Source organism: Protopterus annectens, chromosome 6.part1 (assembly GCF_019279795.1).
Source record: "Protopterus annectens isolate FY-2018-M chromosome 6.part1, PAN1.0, whole genome shotgun sequence".
Taxonomy (NCBI): domain Eukaryota; kingdom Metazoa; phylum Chordata; order Ceratodontiformes; family Protopteridae; genus Protopterus; species Protopterus annectens.
Window position 1 is genome coordinate 404,769,907 of NC_056738.1, and position 24,207 is coordinate 404,794,113.

Below are 24,207 nucleotides of genomic sequence, written 5' to 3' on the forward strand. Positions count from 1 at the left end.
AAGATCATCTTCATCCCAATGTCCTGAGGATCTGGCTCTCCTGAACCCCCCCCTACCCCCACCCCCGGCTGGGACCATTCGCATTTAAGGAAGAACCCAAATCATCCCCAGACTGGATATGACCCATCCAAGCAGTGATTTAGTATACTATGTGTTTTTAGTTCCTGTCTGTGTGTTCCAGTGTCTGCAGTCTTATGTGGCCTGCAGTACTGGTTTTCTCGACTATGTGCACACATCTTGCATCTGCTACTGCACATTCACTGCATCCCAGGCAAACACATACATTGGATGTAAGTGATGCTTGCAAATCACAATTTCACTTGTCTTCCTAACAGTAGGCTGTGCAGATTTCTCTCCCATTGATGACCGAAGTGATGGTAGCTGCTCACTCCTACCCCTAATGAATTTCAGGCCATTTAGGTCACAGTCAGGATTTTGTGCCATTAAGCCTTTGCAGTCCACCAACTCTGTGCTGAACAAAATCAGCAGAACTGAAGTAAAATTAGGAGTAATTTCTGTCAGAATGTACATTATTATGGTAGTTTGCACTGAAAGTCAAGGACATATTAAATACTTTTTAATGATTATTCTTATCTTTTTCTTAGGTCATTGTAAACAAAGAAGAGTATCACCAGTAATAAATGTTGCACCTTTGATTTGCCAGACAGTAAGTAATAGAAAATAACGCTGAAACCCAGTTTGAGATGTTTTTATTAGAACTGTTTGAAAACAATGCAACGTACACATTGTGCTTAATCTCAGCACTTTTCTTACTTAGAAACTGTTAAGTACATGTTTTCCTTTAAATGACTGCTCATGTTTTACAAATGATTTTTCTTGAAAGGATCTTTCTGATATATGCAGTGAATACCATTTGACCCAGGTTACTTGAAGAGGTTTAAGAAGGCTTTGTGGCTGTGCTTTTTTGTTGCATGGGTTGCAAATGCAGACTGAGGTCTCTCATAGTTGGCTACATGACCGCCCGTCCTTTATTTTGGTACGGCATTGACACAGTTAACCAGATGAAAGAGAGAGAGAGAGTTCATGAGTGTTTAAATCTGTATTTCTGTACAGTTTTCTTAAGGATAGAAGTATGACAGTTTTACTGTTATGGTGACAGCTCCACATTTTGGTGCCCTACATGTCTTAACTAAGTTCTTTGAGGAGGGCCAATGTAAAGGGATTTGTAGATATATTTGCAGATCTTCTCTTGGTATTAAACACTCTGCTCTGGGCCCTGTTTGTCACAGGTTAGGACAATATAGACTTCAGTGACATATCACTGGCTGAGTCCAGCTATATAAAGAATATTCTTAAAAATCTTAAGAATTGTATTTATAACCATTCTAGTCTCAAAACTGGTTATGTACTTTATTTCTTTTTGTACAGCTGTGGGATTTATAGAAGAGTCCACTTTTCATTTAATGATTAAGTTGGGGGAAAAAAACATATTTACTGGCTTAATTGCACAGACAGCACCAAAATGAGAGAGACTGATGATAAATAAATATTCTGTGATGTGTAGAGACTGGTTATATGTACAAAGTGCTAGAAACTTTTTGATTACAAAGAAATGCAAAGTTTCTCTTCATTAGACAATGCAACATTTCCAAATCTTTTGGAGTATATTTCGTTCACTTGATTACCTCAGTATTGTTTGATGTTTCTAAGTTGTTAATCCAACACAAATGATCGATTTCAGAAATATTTTGGATGTTATACATAAAAATAGAGGTGTTGAGATAACAGAAGCAAATAAAAATATAATCTTGAAATCAGTTTCAGAAACCACAAGTTAGCCATTTTAGAATTATTTTCAGATGGAAATTCTTGCACAGAACTTCCTACACATCTAAAAATATAAGAGCATTTAGAAATTCCTCAGCTGACTTCTGCTGGAGATGTAATTTACTAATTAAAACTTATTAGGACCATATGCTTTTTCAGTGTGAAGCATTGAAAAGAGTTTTGGAAGTCTTTACAGTTCTTTGCACAATCTCTACTGACTAGCGATTTTGAAATATCAGGTAATTGAATTTGTATAATGCATAATTCCAGCATAAGTTGGTAGAAGTCAGTACCCTCTTTTGAGGAGTCTTCTATGTACAGCATGAAAATGAATAACCAGAAATTGAAAAAAGCCTACCTCTCCTTCATTTTCTGAATTTATTTGCTTAAAATTGTTTCAAGATAAAAGAGATTAATTCTGTTTTCTTAAGAAAAGACATCATCAGAAGCGGTAATTACAAATTGCTGCCTAAATTAGCAGTTTAACGCCTTTATTAAATTATCACTTAAGCTGTAGACAAACATACATTAGCAGAAGAGAAAAAAACATATTAACACTCTTTCTCCTCCTGAACTTTATTCTGCATGTGTTGTTCTGTTGCTTCAAATATAGTCAGTTTAGACTTTGATTTCCATTTTTTTAGTAATTATTTTTTGGCAGTCAACAGAATTAAAATTAAGCCTTTATTCTAGCTAAGCAATTCAAATCCTGTGTCCCATTTCAAAATAATAATTTCTTTAGTTACAGCCTTTTGGTCACCCAATATTTCTGACCGAGAACTCTGCAGGAAAATTTTAAAATCTGCAAACTCATTACACTCCCAAAAGATGTATGTTCCCAGTAACTTATTTCTTCTCATCACACCTACAACATGTGATATCTGCTTTGGGTATAGAAATACCTTATGCAAACACTTAGAAGCAAAGGTCTGAAGCCTTCTACACAGTGTTGCATACTTGGGAGCCATACATATGTCCTCCCATTGTTATATTGGAAATTGCTTTTCAAGTTTCTCTTTCCAATCCTTTCTAATCTCCTCTGATTGAGTCTTATAATTATCATGCTTTACTGTACTTTATATGTCCTGTTAATTGTCCATGTTTTAACAACAGATTCTGTTCTAGATTCAACGAAAACTCTGCCAGAGCCAGTCTTTCATTTAAAATTTCCCTATCCATTTATCTTTGCTGTACTCTATCAATCACTGATATGGAAGGCAGTCCCTGGCTTGCAGTCCAAACATCTTCTGGGCCTCATCCCACTTTATTACCTTTCTCTGTCTGATTATTTGCTGCCAAAACCTTAGTTCCTTTCCCAGTTTTCCAATAAATTCCAGCCCCCTCTTGTGTATTTTCTTTACCCCTACTTGTAGTCATCCCTATTGGTAAAATCTCCTTTCTCCATCTTTGTGTTGTCTTAGTTTTAGAATATTTTCTGCTAGTTTATGAATATAATATGTATGGTTGTTATTCTTCTTCTTTAGGATCTGTATCTAAAATCCCACCCTTTCTTTATTTCTTGAACTTCTCCCCTACTTCTTCTTCATCCCTTTTCATTTTGAATTATAATCTTCTGCTTGTGTATGTGCCTTAACTGTATAGCTGTAAAATATCCCTTCAAATCAGGTAATCCTAAACCTTGGTCTTTTGGAGGGATCAACTTACTCCACTTAACTCTTGCCCTATTCCCCTCCCAGATAAATTCCTTCAACTCTTTATTAATTTTTATTCACAATTTCTCCTCTGGTTGATAAAAATATGCCTGACCAGTTTATAAAACTAAAGAGACTAAAAACATTATCACTGCTTGTATCTTACTATCCTTGCCCATGAACAAGAGAATCCAGTCTCACAGTTTTTATATTCTCTTTTGTTTAGTCTCTTCCCACATATCCTTAGCTGCCATAACAGAAGCCTTTTTTAACACTTTTATTGAATTATCACTTAAGATATAGACAAACACACATTTATATAAAATAAAACTGTGTTAGCATGTTTCTAGTTACAAACACTATACATCACACACACCCACACACACACATATATATATATATATATATATATATATATATATATATATATATATATATATATATATGTATGTATGTATATATTTGTACAACTATCATCAATCCAATATTAAGTAAATTGCTTTGTTCCTGTCTTCCTTTAACTCTTACTTCTCCAAAACTTTATTTGCCATGTATTCTTCCCACAGTTTCCATTTTTTCTTATCTAATTTGCACCTACCATTATCTAAAGATTCCAGATCCAACTCTTTTTTTCTGTGTTACAGTATTCAGTACGTCAAGTACAGCTGGTTTAGATTTTGATTTCCATTTTCTAGTTGCTGCTTTTTTGGCAGCCACCAGACTTAAACTTAGCAAGGCCTTACTATATCTAGGCAATTCAGATCCACAACCGAAGCGTTTGTAAGCCATACTACTAAATACTTCATCTTATGTCCGCATAACTGTGAGTATTGCTGAACCAGTTCATGTATGGGTACATAATTTACTGCTATAGCTTTTGTTTAATCTTTATTAATTCTGTATTCTGAAAAGCCTCCTGTCTCAAAATGTTCTACAACACTGAGATATCATTTTCTGGATTTATCAGGTACAAAATATCATGATCTGCAAATAAAGCCAACATTTTTTGACTACAGTGCAAGTTATATCCTTGCACTTATGAGTCCCTTATTTTTTTTGCTAATGGCTCTAAATATAAAGTGAAAAACAAAGTGGGAAATATGACACCAGTGTCTGGTTTCTCTGATAAGTTGTGTTTGAACAAAGAAGAACCCTCCCACTTTAATTCTTGCCTCCAATCCTTCATATAGCCTCCTTATTAACCTTATTATTGTATTATGGAATGAAAATGTTTCCACTGGCCTACTCCAGTTTACTCTGTTGAATGCTTTGGTTGCATCAAGACCCAGTGACAGTGGTATTGTTCTGTTAATGTTGTCAAGTGTTTGCCTCCCCTCCACAAAACCACATTGCTCCATATCTGTAAATTCTTAAAATACATTTGCCATTCTTTTAGCTAGTATAGACATAAACACTTTATAATCCTAGTTTAAAATTGAAATGGGTCTAAATGAAGCTGAGTCTTGTGGGTCTTTATTTCTTTAGGTAGTAGACAAGACAGCTTTATTCCAAGATGTTGGTGATTTCCCTGCATTAAAAATACTGGTAGATGCAGTCTTCTATATCTTTATCACTTTCTTCCTCCTAACTTCCATTGAAATACCATCTGTTCCTGAAGACTTTCCTGAAGTTTGACTATACATCACCATTTTTTCTCATCTCTCCATATCTTAACTGCTAGTTGTTGAGCCTCATCTACCTCTAACCTTGGCATTATTAAGTCTTCCATAACTATTTAAACCAACCTCCGTGCAGGAACGCTGACTGTCCAAGCCGACAGTCACGCACTGATGCGGTAAGCACTTACGAACAAGTTGCTTTAGCTCAACAAAAAGTCACAAAGCACCAATGCCAAGCTCCCAACGTATAGAGCGGCAAACACTACTTCAACTCCAGTTTAACAGCCAAACTCTTAGGACATCCAAAATGTTGAATAAAATGTTGAATAAAAAACAATGGCTCCAACTTTCTGTATAAAACGGAACGTTCTTTATTCACAGCGATTTAAAATCAGTAAGCGCTTTCACCCTAATAAGGGCTTCCTCAGACTGTACAAAGAGCTTAGAAAGGCACAGCCCTTATATATCTTATCTACTTAAGTGAATCATTGCTAACAATCATTTCAATTTCAACAATTAATTTGTGATTAAACTGATGGTTCATATTTAAATTAAATAGCGCTTAAATAACTTACATACTTCATTAGTTTTAACTTAATAACTCTAGGATATTTGACTTATACATTTATTAAAACGATAAAAACAATAAAGAAATTTTATAAAAATATATGTAAACTTCTATCCCTACCAAAAGTAGCGTTTATTCTTTGCTACTGGTGGTTCACTCACATACCACTAGATGGTGCTAACACACCATTAAATTCATTCATTCCTTGAACACATAATAAATAAGGCCTCTCATACATAAAAATAGATATTTTTTGAGTTCTTCTTTGAAATATTTAACCAAATGTTCTGAAATGGTATAATATTCGTAGTATATGATAGTTTTGTTTTACAATTTGTACTATGCTACTAAATGTGAATTTATGTTAAAAATATTCATTTCAGTCCTATTATAAAGCTGATGACTTGTCATATGTTAACTAAAGTGCCTAAGTGCTATGATCTTACTTGGATTATAAGATGTAGATCAGATCACTCTCCTGGCCTAAACGATAAAGTCAGTATCCAACCTTTTCTGAAAAAAAGAAGGTTAAAGCACTGAGACACCTATAAGACATGGTTTTATGTCATCATAGTTACTATATAAGTACATGCCCAGAAAAATAATAATAACTTATGAGGAATATACGTTGGGAGCTTGGCATTGGTGCTTTGTGACTTTTTGTTGAGCTAAAGCAACTTGTTCGTAAGTGCTTACCGCATCAGTGCGTGACTGTCGGCTTGGACAGTCAGCGTTCCTGCACGGAGGTTGGTTTTAGTATTTACGTGTTCTATAGCAGGAACGCGCTTTCTGGTGGGACGTTTATTTTGACTTGTTCTTCCATAACTATCTCAATTTGTGCTCTTTCTTTATTTCCACATTTCTCTCCTTTATGCAAATGTTCATAACATTTCCAAAATATGTCTAAAACCTCTACAGTATTTCTGGTCATTTTTCTTCTTATAGGCTCCCAAGGTTTGGCAACAACCCTTTATGCTTTCTGTTTCCCAAGTTGTGCTAAACGTTTTTTGTACTCTGGTATTATTATCAAAAATGTTGCTTAATAGCAATCTGTCTAAACTCATGCATGTTATTCAAATACTCCCATATTTTCTCTTTCAAAGTCGGCATTTGTGCCTTTTCGTGTTCTGTGAGATTCACCTTATTTTGTAATACTTTAACCTTTGTCAGCCCCTCTGAGTAAATCCTATAACTTTTTAACCATATTGCTTTTTCTTTATTTCAACTCTATTTTAAACTCCATTTTCATTTTATCCCACTTACTAGCTATGATTTCTAAAGATAGTTCTATCTTCCCTAATAACTATCAAATAATTTCCACTATCCATTCTTTAAATTCTTCTATTTTTAACAGGTGGGGGGAGAGTGCCAGTGTCTCATTTTACTTCATTACCCTGAATTTTGTATTGATTTTTATTGGTGCATGATCTAAAATAGTTATTGGATGTGTGTCAGAACTTTCAATTACATGCACATGCTCTTGTGAAATATAATTTCTCTCTAGTATTGCCTAATTATTTTACCTTGGGGGATGATATGCAAATTCTGTCCGATTTCTCACTACTGAATTCCCATCTTCTATACCCAATAGTTTCATAAATTTCTTCAGAAATCTACCCTCTTGTTATATTTCCCCTTCTAGGCCATATACAATATCATTACTGGAAGTCAAATTTCAGCTCCCACATCTAAGTAATATTCTCCACTGAAAGTTAATTAGTTCTCAACTTTTCTTGGGCTTCATAATAGCAGTTTTTGGTGGAATATAAATACATGTCAGTGTAATCCTCCTCCCTTGCCAATAGCCTCTTAGTGTCACAAATTTTCTACTATTGTCTTTTTTCCCCCTTTTTCTATCTATCACTGTTGGTATCTCTCTAGCAGTTAGTGTAATTACTCCCCCTTTCCTTTGTTCCTGGCATTCTGCTGAATATCCATCTTTCTTTGTCAAATTTACATACTCATTTCTTTCCAAATGCATCTTCTACAATATTACTGTTTGCACTCTACATTTCTTAATGTAAGTCAGTACTTTTTCTTTTTGTCTATACCTGTATGGCCATTTATGTTTCCAAGGTAATATTTATATCATAGCCATTATGATAAAAAAATGTTCCCATCTATTATACATGTCAGTTTTCTGAATGCGTGTTTACAGCTTTCATGTCTGGCAGGCTGATTTTTAATACAGTTTCTTCTCAACTCCATTTGAAACTATGTCAGAATTTTCAAGACTTTCTCTTTTAATGAAAACCTTCAAACAGAAAACTAAATACATTTTCAAAACATCTCCATCCCGTCTTAGCTTAGAACAAACACACAAAAATTATGTACATCTTGAAAAAATGAAGTTGAACCCTGTAGATGGGAATAGCTGCCCCAAACCTACAGCTGTACTTGCAGACATTACCTGACTTAAACTTGAGGTTAACCATGCTAAAGTGCTTGCTACAGCTTGTGTTCCCACTTACATCGATTGCTTTCTATTCTTTTCTTATTTCTCTTCCCTTTTGAGATGTGAAAAATATCTTGTATATGCTGTCCTATTAAACACATTGTAGTATTAAGGCTGCTAGAGAGGCTGCTACCTTTTAGTCACTTCCCATAATTTCAAGCTTTATTTTTCACTGAACCGATTGCCATTCTACCCTCAACAAAGAATGCTCAGAGCTCTCAAGATTAATTGCTTGCAATTGTAGACATCTTGTCTCAACATAAAAGTAGTCAACGGTGAATCCTTGTAAATTTCATACTAAACAGGATGTACAACAGTCTTCAGCTGCAGACTTCTTGACTTCTACTGAACCTTTGCTAATAGGGAAAAAAACAAGGTTATATCTTTGGAGATGTAAGAAACTTGGCATTTTTCATGACTTTTATCAGTTTCTTATTTTTCAAGCCTACTTGCTAACAAAAAAAAACACTTAGCTTAAGCCAAAGGCATTAATTTAGGCATTCACCCTTGTAAAATAAGATAATTCTACAAATATAATCAGTGCACTTTTACACCCCACCTTAGCAGCACAAGTTCACAGAATATTAACGTTATACTTGCTTTTGTTCAGTCTTTCTTCTCTTGTTATGCTGTAAAGAGCCTATATTTCTTAAAACTAAAGAAAGTCCTTGTTTGCTTTAATATCTTTAGCACATACAGCAGTCTCTGAAGTGATTTTCCTCTCATTTAAAATAGCCCTGACTACACAAAACTGCTTTACTATATATAACATGCAGTTTATATCATGAAATGTTTTATACAAATACTAAGAACATTTTTTATTTAGTTACTTTTTTCTCTTTTAGTGTCCTTCTAAACATTAATGACATGAAGTGGGGGTATATGCTTTACAATCTGTCCACAAGTTTAACAAAGTTGGCCAAAATCCAGGCTTTCTGTGCCACCTTTTCTTGCAAAGTCATATTTCGTAAATTAGATTGATGCTTTATAGTCTCCCATTTATTCACTGATTTCATCGTTGCTGGTCTTTCTGTTCATCTTCATCGCCCAATACCAGACTGTGGTTCATGTCCAAGGTACTCATGATTCTCCTAGTCAACTCCTGTTCTTTTTTCTGTCTCTCAAGCAACCATTTTCCTTTGGAATATTCATAAAGGTTACACTGGCAACATCTATGTGTATGATCTTTATCAGATGACCTGAGAAGCAGAGTACCCTTTTGTTTGCTGGCTCACTTTTTGTTAGATAAACATTTTTGCTTTTCTCCTTAGCATGTTCAGCATCAAAAATGTCTTTGATCCTCCAGGAAAAAAATATTCTGAAGACTGTTGTATACAGCAGTTTGAATCTTGCATTTGTCTCTCGACATTCCATAATGCCGGGATAAAGTTTTGTCTCTTGTGTCTGGTGTACGCTGAATAATCATTTTCCACAACCACTCTGCTGTCTCCAATTTTTAATCCTTTTCTCTTCTGCCAGAGTTTTGTCAAGATCAACTCTCTCTGCTGTTATGATTGCATCTTTACTAATACAAGTCTTAGCTAATTTCTCATGGCCAGGTTTGGAGCACACACTCGATGTGCCCTTTCTATTAACAAATCATGTGGTGGAATGCTAATTCATTTGCTTGTTTGCGCTTTCATAACATGAATATGGTCTTTTCCTTCCAGTTTATCTGATACTGCAGAAACTCTTAGGTCCTTGGTCAGCCCTCCCGATTGAGCCTTCAGGGGATTTTTTCCTTTCTGGGAGTCCCCGTCTCTTCCGAGTCCTCCCCAGAGCCCCCAACAGAGTAGCTTCATCATAAGAGAATGTGCAAAAGGAGGCACTTGGACTCGCCTGTGGAGTCCCTCACCAAGGATACGAACCTTGAGGAAGGAGATGGGTCCCCCAGATATTCACCCGATGATGTCTCCTTTGGTGACATCCTTGAGCTCCTAAAACAAAATGGCGGATGGTTTTCCCAACCCCTGTCTTCAGAGGAGTCCATATTTTTGAAGGCCTTCAGGATAGGACTGTCTACTTCCTGGGTGTCCCCCCTGCTGTGAAGTTAGTGGACCTGATTACCAGCAGGGCCTGGAAGGAGCTGAATAGGGTGGAACCTGTTCCAAAGAGGACCGGTAAGTTTCTTAACCATCCTGCGAGCCATTTATTCTGGAGTAAGGGCATACCAGTCGATGTTATTGTGGTTGACACCACCATGAAGAAGGAGCTAGCAGAGCAGAGCTCCATGGTCCATCCCCCGAACAGGGAGTCTCAGGCGATAGACCATTTTGGGAAGCGGGTGTATACCTCAGCTACCTTTGGAGTGAGGATGACTAACTGGCACATTTTATCTGCCTCCAAAGGGATTTGGTTCAAGAGTTCTCCACCTTCCTAGCAGAGTTATTGGTTGTGGAGAGCCTCAAGCAAGTGTCTCACAAGCTTGTCACTGACCTCTCTGGAGAATTCCTCTAAGAGGCTAGTCTCCAGCACTGCGGAGGCTACCTCTTGAGTGGCTAGCACGGGCTTTGCCTTGTACGTACATACATACATACAGATATTTCAAGCACAGGCATTAATGCCCTTCTAGCTTGCCAATATACCAAAGCACCTCATCCCGGGGATTCCATCATGTTGGCTGACCGGTTCAACCGATCTGTCTTGAGTCCTCACGAGTGGTTTGTCAATCCTTCAGTGGCGAATCAGATTTTTGACGAGTGGGGTCAGCCATGCTGCGACCTTTTCTCCTCTTCAATCAACCACAAGTGCAGCAGGTATTTTGCCCTGATCCTCCCCTCTGGGGGAATCTCCAAATGACGATGTAGTCCACTATTGGCCTCTGGGTCTCCTCTACGCATACCCTCCTGACCCCTTAATACCCAAGGTCCTGCAGAGAAAGCTCAATGCCTGAGGACATCTCTGATCCTCATTGCTTTTTCTAGCCTAGTCAGCCTTGGTTCTTCTTCATCAGGTCTCATCTCAAGTATCTGCCACTGATACTAGATCCCCATCAGGATCAATTTCCCACCCGTTGGGGCTCCCTCTTCCAAACCTTCAGACCCTTCGCCTAACCACTTGGTTTCTCCAGTTCCATTGATAAACAGTCCAGGCTAGCATCCCCTATTAAATGCTTCATTTTGGCCTCCCAAAAACCTTCTACCAGTAAAGTACACAGCAGTAAATGGAAAAGGGTTTCCATATGGGCCAGGAACAGGAATCTGGATCCCTTTTCTGCCTTGGTCCCTGATATACTTATGTTTTTGTCCTCTCTTTTCCAAGAGGGAGCAAGTTTTTCCACTATTAAGCTTTAGTTGGTGGCTATTTCTAATTTTCATTAGAGCTCTGAACCAACTTTTTCATCTAGGCTTTGTAAGGCATTTATGAAAGGGGTCTTCCATCTTCATCCTCCAATTAAGGACCCATCACCTCCTTGGGATCTCATGTTAGTTCTCCAGTTGATGACTAGAGCCCTTTTGAACCTGCCAGTTCCTGTGATCCCAAGTTTCTGTCTTGGAAAATAGCTTTTCTGGTCGTTATCACTTCAGCTAGGAGGGTTTCTGAATTTCAAGCTCTTTCCATTACACTTCCTTGTATGACCTTTCACAAGGACAGGGTATCTCTGAGAACGAATGCTTCTTTTTTACCCAAGGTTGCTTCTGAGTAGACCCTTAATCAATGCATTCAGCTTCCAGAGTTTTCCCCAGCTACTCCAACAGAGGGGAGCATATCCTTCATACCTTGGGTGTTCACAGACAGGTCCGTTCTATTTACATAGGACTAAGGATTTTTGTAAGTCAAAGCAGCTTTTCATGGCCTTCTCTGAGAACAGGTGTGGCCTTCCCATCTCTAAAGTCACTATTTCCAAATGGATTTCTAGCTGCATCTCTATGGTTTACACTCTGAATCACCTGGAGATTCCAGGTCCTATTAGAGCCCATTCTACTAGATCTGTGGCCACTTCTTTAGCTTTTGTTGCAAGGCTTTCTATTAAGGATATCTGTGCTGCGGCCACTTCGTCTATTCCTCACACTTTCATATCCCATTGCAAACTGGATTTAGTTTCTAGGAGTAGGGCTTCTTTTGGCTCCACAGTGCTCCAGCATTTCCTTCCTTGAGCCTCCCAGGATGTTTGGTAGCTGGGGACTCTGACCCTGTGGTTATGAATGAAGATATGGATAACATCAAATAGAGTTGTGTACTTACCATAACTTGGTATCTGTGTTATTCTATGTCTTCATTCATCACATTTTCCACCTGCCATCTCCCTCCTGGTGGTCTAGTAGAGGAAGTTGGAGTGGGTTTCTTTCTACCTTTGGAGGAATAGCTCAGGAGTATATTGGCAAACTCAGTCTGAGGATTAGAGAGCGAGAGCCTTGGATCCATCTGTTGTATATTTTGCCGGATCTTTTCTGATGTCTGATCCAAGACCCTGTGGTGATGAATGAAGACATAGGATATCACAGATGCCAAGTTATGGTAAGTACATAACTCTTTATCAGGTGATGAAGGAGGATAAGGGAGGAAGGAAAGAAAGAACTGTGCAGGTGGACATTATGGCTATAATGTTGTGGTAAAGCAACTTTTGTAAGTTGAAATAGACAGTTTGTACCCTTTTGCCAGAATGGAATTAGTGAAAGAGGCAGACAGCACTGGGGAACAACAGGGGAAGAGTTTTGCTGTATTGGATGAAGAAATGTTTTTTGTTGGTTACAAATAATTCTGAGAGAATGTCTGTTTATTTTTTTTCAGGGACTGTATAAGGAGAGGGTTATATAGCTATTTAAAGGAGTCTAGAGAAAATTCATTAGAACTTGCATGTGTGAAAGGGAAGGGTCATGACCAGCAAATGGAGGAGCTAGAGGTGTGGGAAAGGATAGGACTAACAGCTGGGGGAACTCGAGTTCTAACTAGCGAGCATAATAGTCAGGGGGCATAATAAAGAGACAAAATACCATGTAAGGGACACATTAAAGATGGTTTGCTGTGGTAGGTGGTCAGGGAAGCATTGGTAAAACTGACAGGTCAGCATTATTTGATATTGTATAAGTAGGTACATGTGGACTGTGATGCTGTATATTGTTATGAAAGTGCTAGGTATCATGGGAAATTTAGGCTTCAACATTTTGGAGATTGATTTAAATTGTAGTAGCAAAGGCCAGCTGACTGTTCATGCTAGTCTAATCTTCAGGGAATAGAGTTAGCTTAGTGTTGTGGTGGGATGACATTAATACTTTTGCCTGTAAAAGTTCTGTGACATTTCTTCTGTGCTGTCACTGACTGACGGTACATTTGATGAATTGTATTTATTTTTAGAAATATTTTGCAGCTGTTTGTTTTAAATACAGTGCTCTACACAGTGTCTGATAACTGCTGTCATGAAGAGGTAGTATAAAGGTGAGATGGATGAGGGGCTTGAAATGCATAGTCTTACTTTGAAGGCAACACTTAGAATAGGGTTTTATAAGGAAAAAAAGAAATGGTGTGGAATGTGGGGCTGCAGGGAAACTAAAGCAGATATAAGTTGTTAGATAAAATATGGTGCCATTATGGTGCCTTTTTACTTCAAAGATTAAGGCATTGTTATGGCTTGAAGGGTTGTAAATGTCTGTGCTGATATTGCTGGTTTTAAACTGAGGTTTATGTTGGTGCTAGTAAGTGCACTATTATATTTTAGGAGACAAGAAAGAGGAAGTGGTGAGCTATACCTGCAAGCTAGCAGATTAGGAGGGAAAGAATAAATTGGGTTAGAGTTCCCATGGCACAGAGGGATAAAGCACTGACTATGATCTAAACAGTCTGTACTCCATTATGATATGGGCATTGGAGAGGCCTCGTGGTGAAGGTGAGAGTAAGTTGCTGAAACTGACTCCCCTATCCTGGGGGCAGGAATGTCAGAATATTGTTTGATTTTACTGCATTAGTAATACTTACAGGAGGGGAGGTGATCACCTAGAGACCGGGTCCAGCAGACTTAAGTGCTGTAAGTAGTGTGATGTTTAGCCATATTGCATATGGAGAAGTGTGTGTGTGTTGCCTATGAGGCAGCATTACAAAGGAGCTTGCAAGTTGCTTGTATGGAGGTAGTTATGGAAGCCGTCTGAATTGACCCGATTGGCCTGCTTCCCCCTCCAGATGAGAAACTGAATAGGTTGATTAGACTTTCCTGTCAGGGAATGAATGGGACCATATGATCTCACCTGGACAGGAGTTGGCTGACTCTTACCCCGTAAAAGGAATGACTGAATGAGCTAACTGGGCCAGAGCAGGGCAGACATTGGGGGAATCATGAATGGGGGATGGGATCAGGAAAGAAGGGTGGTTAGACAGTGGCCAAAAAGAGCAAGGAGCTTAGTCCATTTGAGAAAAAAAAGACTTCTAGGGTAATTCAAGCATGAAGTTAAGCTAGGAGGACATCAGGCAGTCTACCTCATGAAGCTGTTGAGAGCTGGCTGCAAACAGGGTGGGTAGGAAGGTAGCTTGCAAGCCAGGCAGAACAACCATAAAAAGAAGATTGCTGGTTATATGGTAAAAACTGGAGGAGGTGATATAGTAAAGCAATTTCAGGATGGAAATTATGGTAACATGGTTATGGTATGGTCCTAATGTAGACCAAGATGATTTTTAGTAAGTGTTTAGGAGCTGCTTTGAATGACTTAATGCAGACTAATTGTGAGGTGGCGGTACTGGTTGGAAAAGACAGATTCCGTACTCATTATGGAGTTTTTTTTTTTTTTTAGGTTTAGACATGAGGGTAGGGGACAGTCTGGTATTAAGGGTGGTATTGGAAGAAAGGATCTTGTTGCATATTTGATCCATTTTCCATCGAAGTGCAAGTGAGAGCATGCACTGACTATGCCATTGTGTGCAAATCTATGGCTAGCATTTATTTCTGGTTGGTGGACATAATGGTACCTGAACTGTAGTATAATCAGGGACTGCACCCTTACTGAGAATGTGTCTGTTGGATTTTTCCTGCAGAAGGTGGAAGGGAAGAGTGCCTCCCAATTGTTAGGGTAGCTTGTTAATAGTTAACTCTTTGAAGTTTAGAACTGCATGAGAAATCTGGTTTGGAAGGTGAGAGGAATAAGAAACTGGGGAAAGTCAAAGTAGAAGGTGAAAAGATTTTGATAGGAGAAGGAAAGGAGATGAAAATAGAAGTAAATTAAGGCCGGTGTAGATTGTAGAAAGGCATCATTATTTGCAGGAAGATTACCACATGCTTGCCTATTGGAAAAGGTGTAATTGTGGGAATTAAGAGAGACAGATGAGCTGGTTTAAGTGAGAGTTCTGTTCTCTCCTTTCAGATGCAGTGTGGTGAGTGGGTGCCCTGTACACAAATTGCTTTTTTTTTTTTTTTTATTTTAAACAAGAAACATAGTTATTAAATGATCATTTATGACATACGCAGTCATACATGTTTATAAATGAAAACAAATCATATTGGCATGATCTTAGTTGCAAGCATTTTACTTTACAAACCATACTGACATAATTTTAGTTGCAAGCATTATACATCACTTATAATCTACCCAACCATTGTCAGTCAGACATTACATAGCCCATTTTAATCTTGCCCTCTTTTAAACCTCATTTCTCATTGTATGTATTGCTCTCACAATTCCCATTTTCCTATGTAATTTCCTCCTACCCTTTTCTAAAGATCCCAGTTCCAGTTTTTTTTATCTGTTACTGTATTCGCTACTTCTAACACAGACTGTTTAGACTTTGATTTCCATTTACTAGTAATTGGTTTTTTGGAGCCACCATAATTAGACTCGGGCCTTACTATGTTTAAGCAATTCTGATTCTATATCATAGCTCAGAAAAATAATTTCCCTAGTTAGACCAGTTGCTCAGCGAGTATCTCAGATAGAGTAGTCTGCAGGGAATCTTCAAAGTCTGCAAATTCATTACACTCCCAAAAATATGTTCCCAGTTACCTGTTTCCTTCCCCATCTTACCTCCAATATTTACTGTCTACCTGAGGAAAAATGTGGAGCATAACATTATCTGTGTAATTTCCAAGAAAAACACCTAACCTTCTAGATTTTGTTGCATATTTGGGAGACATACGTATAACCCCCCATTGTTTCTTTCTGAATTGCTTATCCAATCTCTCTTCCCAAATCTTTTTAACCTCCTCTGATTGATTCTTATAGTTATCATGCAATATTTTATACTGTCTACTAATTCCTTTTTGTAAAAGCAGCTTCTGTTCTAAATTCTACTAAAAACTCTGCCAGTGCTGGTCTTTCATTTAGGACCCCCATTTCTTTCACTTTGCCTATAATTCTACCTTCCCTATCAAGGATTGATATCAATCTCTAACCTGCAGTCCGAATACATTTTTGGAATCTTCCCATTTTATTACTTTTCCCTGTCTGTTTATTTGCTCCCACTACCTTGGTTATTTGCCAGTTTTCTCCAATACATTTCAGCTTCCTCTTGCCTATTGTCTGTATCCCTAATTGCAGTCATCCCTATTGGCAAAGTCTCCTTTCTCCATTCCCATTTTGGCTTAGTTCTTAGAATACTACTTTCTGCTACTTTACAAATATAATGTTCTTTATTATTATTGTTATTTTCCTTAAAGGTCTGCATCCAGATTCCCAATCTCTACTTGTCCCCCCCCCATTTCATCATCTCTTTCTATTTTCAATTATACGTTTCTGCTTGTGCTGGGTGTAGGAGCCTTAACTGTGTAGCTCTGAAATACACTTCAGATTTGGTAATCTTAAATCTGCCTTGTTCTTTTGGAAGAATCATCTTATCCCACTTGACTCTTGCCGTCTTCCCCTCCCAGATAAAATCCTTCAGCTCTTTATTAATTGCTCTCTGCAACTTTTCTCTGGTTAATAAAAATATGTCTGACCTGTGTATAAGACTAAAGGGACTAAAAACATTTTAACTGCTTGGATCTTGCTATCCATATCCATATAACAAAGCTTACAGTTTCTCAGATTTTGTATTATCTTTTGTTTATCTCTTCCAACATATCCTTAGCTGCCACACTGGAATAATTTTTAATCCATACTCCTAAATACTTCATTTTATCATGCCCCCATAAATATGGATATTGTTGTACGGGTACATAATTTACCACTATTGTCTTTATTTTAGCTTCATTTATTTTGTATCTTGAAAAGATTTGAAACTGTCTCAAAATGTTCCACAACACCGTAATGTCCTTTTCAGTTTTATCAGGTATAAAATAGTATCATCTGCAAATAGAGCCAGCTTTTCTTGACTACCATACTAATTATATCCTTGAATTTCTGATCCACTTATTTTCTTTGGTATTGGTTCTAAATATAATGCAAATAACAACTGGGAAAGAGGGCATCCCTGCCTGGTTCCTCTGGTCAAGCAGAAATTACCAGAGAGGAACCCACCCACTTGAATTTTCACCTCCAATCCTTGATATATCCTCCTATTCAACCTTATAATTGTATCAGGGAATGCAGATGCTTCCATTGCCCTGCTCATAATGTCCCAGCTTACTCTGTCAAATGCTTTCTCTGCATCAAGACCCAGCAACAGCAGTGGTATTTTCTTACATTTTGCTTCCCTCCATCAATGCTCTGTTAAAGTTGTTAAATGCTTGTCTTTTCCACAAAACCATATCCATATCCAGAAATCCATATCTGTCAATTTTGGCATCATTTTTAGCCATTAGAGACATAAACACTTTATAATCTTGGTTTAGTTTTTAAATGGGCCTGTATGAAGCTGGGTTTGATAGATCTTTACCCTCTAAGTATTACAGCTGCCACCACTTTCTTCCAGGATGTTGGTCTTTCTCCTCTTAAAATACTCTTAAACTGATAAAGATCTAGAAGGTTTTGTTTTTTTCCCTCCTGGCTTCCAGACTTTCATGGGAACACAATCCATTCCTGGGGACTTTCCTGTAGATTGGTTATGCATCACCATTTTTATCTCATCTCCTCCTATCCTAACCGTTCGTAATTGAGCCTCATCTACTTCTAACCTTGGCATACTTAATTCTTCCATAAACATTTCCATTTGTACCGTTTCTTGATTTCCGTATTAGTCTGCTTTATATAGACTTTCATAGAATTTCTGAAATATTTCTAATACTTCTACAGCATCTTTTGTTATCTTCCTTGTTATAGGCTCCCTACGCTTGGCGATAGACCTTTCTACTTTCTGTTGCATGAGTCGTTGTGGTAAAAGTTTTTGTGCTGTAGCGCTATTATCAAAAACAGTTGCTTAACAGCAGTCTTTCTAAATTAATGCATATTATTGAGGTAATCCCTTATTTTCTGTTTAGCAATCTGCAGTTGCTCCTCTACTTGCTCTGCGAGATTCCCCCTATTCTGCAATACTTTAACATTTATCAGTCCCTCTCAATAATTCTAGTTACTTCTTAAGCATATCTCTTTCTTTTATTTCCATCCTATTTTTAAACTCCACTTTTCGGAAGAAATTTCTATCTTCTCTAATGGTTTCTGAATAATTTCCACTACCCATTCCTTAAATTTCTCTCTTCAGCAGTGGGGTGGGGAAGGGACAGTGTCTTAGTTTTATTTCCTTACCCTGTGTTTTTATTTTAGTTATTATTTGTGCATGATCTGAAATAGTTATTGGGTGCATATCAAGACCTTCAATTAAAATGTACATGTTCTTGTGAAATATAAACTCTGTCTAGTCTAGCCCAGTTTTTGTATCTTGGGGAATAATATGTAAATTCACTCAGAACTCCTACTACTGAATTCACATCTTCCATGCCAACTATTTTCATCAGTTTAAATCTACCCTCCTTATGTTTTCCCTTCTGGGCCCCCCAAACACGTTTTCACTGTTGCAAATCAAATTCCATTCCCCATTTATAAGTAATATTCATTGCTGAAAGATGATTTTTTTCACCCAGAATTTTCTTAAGCTCCATTGTAGCAGTTTTACGTGGAGTATAAATGCATGTCAGTGTAATCCTTCTGCCTTGCCAGTAGCCCCTTAGTACTACAAATCTACCATTATCTTTTTTATCCTGTTCTATCACAATTGGAGCTCCTCTTGCAATTAATATAAGTACTCCTATTTTCCTTTGTGGTGGTGCTGCGGTAGCGTTGTCGCCTCACAGTAAGATGTTGTCCTGTTCGATTCTCGGCTAAAGCGTCTTCTGTGTGGAGACATGCGTGAATGGACATACCTTCGTTGAAGGTTGTGTGTCAGGGCTGGCAACTCGGCATGTAAAAATCTACTGCCAATCATTAGCAGACCGGAGTTCCGCTGTGGCGACCCCTAACTGGGAAAAGCCGAAAGACACAACAACAACAACTCCTATTTTCCTTTGTCCCAGGTATTCTGCTGAATAACCATCCTGAAAATCTTTATCAAATTCACATCTTCAGTTCTTTCCAAATCTGTCACATGTAGCATAGCTATTTGCACTCCACTTGTTTTAATATAGTTCACTATTCTTAATTTTTTTTGTATTTATCTGTGAGACCATTGACATTTAAAGACATTACAGAAAGTATCATTGTATTAAAAACTTATTACCACCTTTTATGTATAACAGATTTTTTGTTAAATGTCTAGTTCCAGCTTTTGTGTTACATGCATACCCTGTTTGGCAGGTTGATCTTTTGCACAGTTGTTTCTTGTCATATCCATTTGAGTCTGTCACATCTTACAAATCTTTTTGTTTTACTGAATGCTCTCAAAAAAAACAAAACAAAAGAAAAATAACACCCCCCATACCCCCTAAAACCTATTAACTTAATAATAACACACAAAACTATGTACACCTTCCAGTGTCGAAGTTTTACCCTCCTAATAGCAACTAATGTTCCAGACTGACAGCCGCACTCACTGACTTGAGTTATCCCAAAAGAAAGATTATCCATACTAAGACACATTGTGCAACCTGTGCTTCTACTAAGTGCTGTCTGTTTTTTTATAGATCTCCCATCTAGGAAAACAGTTGAATGCTTTCAGAGAACATTGTCTTTTAGCCATTGTTCTCTGAAAACAGTTGAATGCTTTCAGAGAACATTGTCTCCTAGCCATTTCTCTTTATCAGATTGTCTCCTGGAGGCATGAAGACCGGATACAAAGTCGGTACTAAGCATACATGTATTTGTTAGAATATTGAGCATTATAAAGCTTTTTTTTCTTTTTTCATTGACTTGCTTTCTCTTAAAACTTGTTACTAGATCAAGCTGAGGGCCTTAATCCAGTCATTCCCCTATGCAAGAATGTGGAAAAAGCACACTATTTTTTCTTTTGTCATGCTCTTTTCACAAGACTTTTTTATATTGCACTACCTACATTTCTTAAAAATAAACAAGAAGAAAGAGAGAAAAATGGAGAAAGAAGAAAAAGAAAACGGGAGCACCTGTTTACATTATTATCCCCATTACACTGAAAAATAAATGAGAACATGTTGCTGTATATAGCATGCAAAGAAAATCATGCACTGTAAAAAAAAGTACTATTAAGAAAAAAAAAATGTTTTATTTACAGTGAACTTTCTCTCTCCTCTTCCCCTCTCCTAAGTATTTTTCCAAACAATACTGACAGTGAAGTAGGGCATATGCCTTAGCGTCCCCTACAAGTTTAAGCCCAAAAAAGTCCAATATTTCCAGATTTTCTTGTTCTGTCATGTTTCACAAATGTAATTATTGCTTTGTAATGCCACATTTGTCAGTTTCCAAGTTACTTATTTTATTCCTGTTCATCTCCATCTCCCAAATCCTGTCTGTAGCTTTATTTCCAATGTACTCTCGATTGTTTGGGTCAGCTGTTGTTTTTTTCTCTTCTGCCTAGCATTTTCCATTGAAACATTGGAAAAGGTTTCACTGGCACAGTCTCTCTCTGGTCTTTAACACCAGAAGAACAAAAAAAACAACATTTTCTTTTTCACAGCTCACTTTTTGTTGGACAAACTTTTGTATTTCATCCTTGGCATGCCCTTCATCAAAAAATGATTTTGTCTTTCCAGAGAAATATATTTTGAAGATAGCTGGGCACAGTAGTTTGAATCTCATGCCTTGACATTCCCTGTATAGTGGAATAAATGTACTTCTCTTCTGCTTGGGGTACAATGAGTAATCATTCTCCACAAATACTGTGCTGTCTCCCACTTTTAGTACTTTGTCCTTCTGGCACAGTTTTGTCAGAATCAACTCCTCCTACTGGTTGGATTGCACCTTTACTGTTAAAGGTCTAGGTTGCTTTCTCATAGCCAGATTTGGAGTATACGCACAATGTGCCTTTTCAGTTAACAACTACTGCTGTGGAATACCAGTCTAGTTGCTTATTTGTGCTTTCATAAAATTAATACAGTCTGTTCCTCCCAACTTCTGTGATACAGCAGATAATCTCAGGTTTTCCCTATGCACACTGTCCTCTAACTATATTATTTTTTGAAAATGTTCTTTTTGAGGAGTTTCATATTAGTCAGCCTTTTCTTCACTTTGATCTGATTTTTGCAGTTTTATCACATCATCTGAATATTTGTTTAAAGCTTCTTCCATTTTTTTCCATTTTTTTTTAGTTGATATACTCCATCATAGTTTTGTTTATTTTAATCAGGTCTGTGTGCGTTTGTTTTTATACTTTCCTCTAGATTACTGTAAGTCGTGTTTGGAGTTTGCACTGCATTTTGCTGAACAGCTGCAGTACTTTTCCCAGTCAGTGTTTTTTCCTCACCTTTTGTAGCTGATTTTCTTTCAGGTCCTCTCTATTTCTTTTTTCCTGGCATCCAGGCAATGCACTTACTAGCCAGGTCCACTGGCTTTCTCTGCTGAGTTTCTATTTTCACACTGGGAGAGCTAGAATTAAGCTGTATAGTGTACAGCCATCTTGGACGTCCTGCTGCACCAAATTGTTGAATGACAAAAAACACAAGTTATTGTTCTTTAAACCAAGAAAGAAACATGGTGAAGAACTAACCTGGAGCTCTGAAGTACAAATGGAAACCCGTCTTTTAGTGAAGAGATTCAAAGTATTGAGGAGTTTTTATGTACTACCACATGCGTCAGACGAAGGCTAACGATGGTCACAGTGAGTTCGGGATATAAGATTTTTTGAAACAAGAGGATGCAGTTGTGACTAAAAGAGGGAAGTTCCATCTTGAGGATGATCTCTGGGAAGAAAAGATGAGTTGTAACAGCAGTTAAGAAAACATTAGGGTTATATTTTGCACACTTTCAGAAACAAAGGACACAGACCCGTAAGAGCGCTATTTCTTAGCATTTGAAGTCCTATATAATGAATTACCTGCATTGCTAAAAAATGCTTAACAAAATCATAAACAGGAGAACAAGAGCAGCGCCCTGTTTATTCTGTGCCAGAAAGAAATGTAAGATAATAATGGGTGTGGACAATAAACCAGTTTCTTTGTTGAGATGTTTGCCTGGGGAACTTGAAACATATTTTGAATTATGGATGAATAAAATGTTAGCATTGCTGCATCTCAGTGCTTGGTTTTCTAGATGTAACTGATGAAAGGTAGGATGTTGGCAAGTAACACAGAGTGTCTGCCAGAGCTTAATTGGCAGCATATGCAAAAAGAGGAGGCTTTAACAGTACCATCAGATAATAAAAAAAGTGTTTGCCTCCATGGAGTTGGCTTTTGCATTGTGGATTTTGCAGAGGATGCCTAATTTTGATGTAGGATTTGCTGTGGGAGCTCAGAGTAACTTTTCTTAACCAGTGGCATAATACCTGTGTGTTTGGAAGAGGAGACTAGGCATTTTTTTTTCTGTTCCTCATTTGGTTGTGTTGACCCTTTATTAGAAATATTAGTATGAGCATGAGATTAATGGGTATAATGGGAAAGAGGATGGCATATAAACTAATGGCCTCTGTCAGTGATTTAATTGCAACCACCGAACCTGATGCCATTAAACACACTCTGTTGATCAATCTTTTTTTGAGTATTAGGAAGATGTAAGAGATGCTCATAAATAAACAAAGTTGCATGTGATGACATTGCAGGAGGCACAGAGATGGAATTTAGTTTGGACTCCTGTTGTGAATAGCAAGTTAGTGATTTCCTGTCTGTGGCATCAGGATGGTTTCCATGCCAGAGGATGAATTGGGGACTCTATCTGTAAGTGGTTATTGAGGAAGGAAGATGAAAAATTTTATATATGAATATGCCCCCTAAAATGGCTGCATTTACTACCCAGAGCTAAGCTTTTCATATACATACTTTTGAAGGTGTCAGAGATGTTGAGTCAAGTATCTGGAGGGATCTATGTTGAAGTTTGTGTAGCAGAAGACAAGGTTCCACTAGAGTGAAGACATACTAACTCAACTTAAGAACCGGAGAAAAAAATAGGGGATGTCTGATACGAGACTGCACAAAGTTGTTGCCATTTTGACGTGTGCATTCAGTATCTCCACCTCCTTTGATAACAGAAAAAGAGCTCATTATGAGTGGGATTGGAAATTATATTATTGGGGTAAGAAAGCTGGATGAGCTACTTTTGATGATGTCAAAAGTGTACAGGATGCCAAGAAGACTTAAAACTTGAGAGCTGTATATGATGAAAACCAGAGCAAAATTTAATATCATGCTGGTACTGTGGCAAAGCACTGGGTTCATAACAGAGGATGACAGTAAGATACAAGTGAAAGGAATGAGGTATAATAAAAGTAAAGCATTTGTAACAGTTTAGAGTAGAAGATTAAGGCTGTGAGCTGCTAATGAGCTTCATCTGGTAGTTCTGGGTTTGATTCTCCCAGTCTTCATCTTCATACTTTGTGATTCAGGGCAAATCAGTTGCACAAAGATTGCTCCTGGGTTGCCAGAGACACTTGTATCTATTGGGTTTACCCAGTTAACAGATGAATAAAGTAAAATTGAATAAGCAGAATGTGGAATGGGAGCATCATTCTAAAAATTGGAATAGGGAGACTTTAGTAATATTTACTGAAAAAAGACTGAATTATTTGTAAGAAGAAATATTCTTTTAATAATACAGAGAAACAAGGTAAGACGCACAATAAAAGACCACAAAAATATTTTAGTCCTCCTAGCACAACACTGTCATTTGTTTGTATGCCACATAATTGAGTTGAATTTTCACAGATTTGTTATACCCATAAACCAGGCCCCGAGTGCTCCATTTTCAGTGGAGTCTTGCGGAGAAATATTCCACACTAAAG

At 37.5% G+C, this 24,207-nt stretch overlaps 1 protein-coding gene across 2 annotated transcripts in view; it reads left to right on the forward strand.

Moving 5' to 3' along the window:
- Positions 1-24,207, forward strand: part of CFLAR (CASP8 and FADD like apoptosis regulator) — a 764,637-nt gene that overhangs the window by 384,964 nt on the left and 355,466 nt on the right. For both annotated transcript variants that reach the window (XM_044075821.1, XM_044075822.1), the window contains one exon: positions 606-667. In XM_044075821.1, the coding sequence (XP_043931756.1) occupies positions 606-667 (62 nt within the window). The remainder of the gene's footprint in view (positions 1-605; positions 668-24,207) is intronic.